The following is a 3267-nucleotide window of genomic DNA, read 5'->3' as shown; positions in this document are numbered from 1 at the left end:
AACATCAAGTATTATTGCATTGTCTTATGAGAAAAAAAGCCATTAAAACCAAATAAAATGTCTATTTATTTATTCACGATATTAATATATATGTTGGACAAACTATCTGATTTACATTTAAAATTGCTACAATTTGATAGAGGATATTAAGTTATAAAATGCAGGCAATGTTGTCTAAATTCTATACATCTCACGGACTCAATGAATTTATTAAAATCAACCATGACAAATCAATGCACTGTTTCTATGATCTTGGTGAGCCTCGTCCCATTAAAGCCTTTTTTGTGTTTTTCTCAGGCTTAAGGAGAATAATGTAACACTTTGGTCCAAATAGGGCCAGTAACAGCACAAAACTAGAAGCTAGAATGGCAAATACTTCTACAGCATCGGCATATTTACCAGGGGAGTTAATATAAGCTGGGATAAAGGCTATCCAAACAGCACATAAGACCAGCGTGCTGAAGGTGATAAACTTGGCCTCATTGAAGTTATCTGGTAGATTTCGTGCCAAGAATGCAAGCAGGAAACTGAGAATAGCCAGTAAGCCAATATAGCCCAGTAATACTCCAAATCCTACTCTGGACCCCACTAGACACTCAACTACTATCCTGTCGCTGTAGTACTCTGTGTTTTCATGAGGAGCTGGTGAGGAAAACACAAGCCATGTTATACAAACTGCTGCTTGTATTAAAGTCAGAAATACAACAGTCCCTCTCTGTTGTATTACTCCAAACCACTTCAGACTACCGTCACCACCTGGTTTGGAGGCCTTGAATACTGCCAGAACTACCATGGTCTTCACCAGGATACATGAGACACACAGAACAAAGCTGATCCCAAATGCTGCATGCCTCAACTGGCAAGTCCACAGCCTTGGTTTACCAATGAAAAACAAGGAGCACAAAAAGCATAATTTGAGTGACAGCAGAATGAGGAAGCTAAGCTCTGAGTTGTTGGCCCTAACCACTGGCGTGGTCCGATGCCGGGTGAAGATTCCCAAAACAATGGTGCATAAGAGTGCTCCAAATAATGATGCTGTTGTGAAGGAGATTCCCAGGGGTTCAACATAGGAAAGAAATTCCTTGCTTTTGGGGACACATTGATCCCGATGGATGTTGGACCAAAAATCCTCTGGACAGCTTGTACATTCGGTTGAATCTAACAAACAATCGGAAGGTATTCATACTTTTGGTCAGGGCTTTTGAAAAAAGATTTGCAGTATACAAATATATATATTGCAAACAAACCTGTCTCATTGCTTATTTTTCCATCTGAACAAGGGATGCAGTCGAAGCAGCAGACAGGTTCACCTTTCCTTATGGCCATGCGAGTGCCTGGGGGACAGCTCTCGCTACACACTGACCTGGGAGGCTATGGGGGAACAAGTTGATTGCATTAAAATCAAATTCCTATCATGATGAATGAATCATGTCCCTGGCAATTAATAGTTGGGAAGCAGACCTTTTTTGATTCAAAATTCCAAAAGATTTTGTCTTCATCAAGGTTAAGATCAATGAGTTTTGAAGCCATTTCTTTAACGTCTCCCACATTTGTAACCTCTGTGCTTCTGTCTGGGAGCCACCTCCAGTTCATCACATCATAGATTGGTAAAACATCCCCATTCTCATCAAATGATACTTGATCCCCAAAATCTGTAGTGAAATTGACTCTTTGCAAATAATATACAAGCTGAATGGCAGGACAGAAGTGTAAAGAGAGAAAACATCAATATTGCACTATTGAGCTCAGGAATCAACTTTATAATAAATCACAGGAAAAAAACGATATAATGGAATTTATTAGAAAACAGACCTGCCATGGCTCTAGTCCCTGCAAACGGGCACAGCTTTGCCCTCGGAAAGGCCCACTCCCTGGAACACACTGCAGATTTTCATGCAGAGCATGTGCTAGCGCATATACAGCTTTGTACACATTATACTCTGGCCTGAGGTTAGACAGATCCAAGAATTCAGTCTCTATATTCCTTAGAACCTCATTCCCTGTACATAGTCGTTCTTGAGTCTGACCTTCCGCCTCCATTCCAGCAGATACAAATTTACACCGAAATATGTGCTCCCAAAACTGCTTCACCTAATGAAGGGGGATTCATAAATAAGGGGGACTAATGAGCAAACATAAGCAGCCTTGAGATCATATTTATATTGATTGTTTCTACAAGGCAGATAAAAGACTCAGTCTGTTAGGTGAAACCCGCACTAAGGTGTTGTCCTGGGTGCTGAGTGTGTCATTGTGAGGGCGTATGGTCAATAGGAAGTCCCTGAGTCCTGGTATTTCCCCTCGGCGGATGGCAATGCCCAGAGTGCCTGCAAGAAAATGCATGTAGCCTGGAATATGGAGCACTTTGGCTGTACTCCAGGCTTCACTGGCAATCCATTGTAGGCCTGTCACATTTTGTTTTACTACCTGTTGATTAGATTGTACAAAGTATATAAATTAACAAGATCTTTTTTTTTTTTTGCATCTACAGAAACATTTAAGTATTTCCCCTGCTTTTATTCTAGCATTGAAAAATCAGCACTAGATTCCAATAGCTATCTATAATTAAATCACTAACCTCTTCCATGAGATCAAGCATGTTGCTTGAATGTGCAAAAACAGTAACCACACTGGATGTGGATTTCTTCATTCTGCCGACAATCCTCTGTATTTCATTAACATCGTGTCCCCAGGGCAGAACCTCTAGATAAGCCAGACAGCCTCCACCAGACTTGGCCAGGCCTGACTTGAATGAATGGGCCGTGTGGCGACCGTAGTCGTCATCACTGATCACAAGACCAACCCAGGTCCAGCCAAACCTCCTCAGAATCTGTAGCATAGCTCGCACCTGGTTTAACAATTTTTTGAGAAACACATTTTGTAATATTTAGGAGAAACATATATTTCAATGACATTACATGTCGACAAATAATTTTCATGTGGTAATAAAAGTACCTGAAATGCGTCACTTGGAATCGTTCTAAAGAATGAAGGGAACTGCCTTCTGTCACTAAGACAGGAACATGTGGCAAAATAACTGACCTTTGAAGGCAAAGATATCATTTATTGTCATGACCCATATTTATAATTTCTAACATATTTATCAACAAGAAGCTTTTTCTAAAAAATGACTTACCATTGGTAGACTGTACAAGCTTAGGATGCTAGAAATGGCAATAGTACGCGTTGAGGAAGAATCTCCCACAATACCCAAAACAGGAGGATACCCGTAACAGCTCTCATTTAATTTAAACGGTTCTCCTCTGCCAC

At 40.5% G+C, this 3267-nt stretch overlaps 1 protein-coding gene across 1 annotated transcript; it reads right to left on the bottom strand.

The window, feature by feature from the left end:
• Positions 1-209: 209 nt before the first annotated feature.
• LOC132475170 (extracellular calcium-sensing receptor-like) lies at positions 210-2836 on the bottom strand. The gene is made up of 3 exons (XM_060076177.1): positions 2576-2836; positions 2028-2091; positions 210-1182 (listed from the first exon to the last, which is right to left on the bottom strand). The coding sequence occupies exons 1-3, from the start codon at positions 2834-2836 to the stop codon at positions 245-247; spliced, it is 1263 nt and encodes a 420-aa protein (XP_059932160.1). The 3' UTR covers positions 210-244.
• Positions 2837-3267: the final 431 nt, after the last annotated feature.

The sequence above is a fragment of the Gadus macrocephalus genome, chromosome 16, assembly GCF_031168955.1.
Source record: "Gadus macrocephalus chromosome 16, ASM3116895v1".
NCBI lineage: Eukaryota > Metazoa > Chordata > Actinopteri > Gadiformes > Gadidae > Gadus > Gadus macrocephalus.
This window is presented reverse-complemented; position numbering and strand designations above follow the sequence as displayed.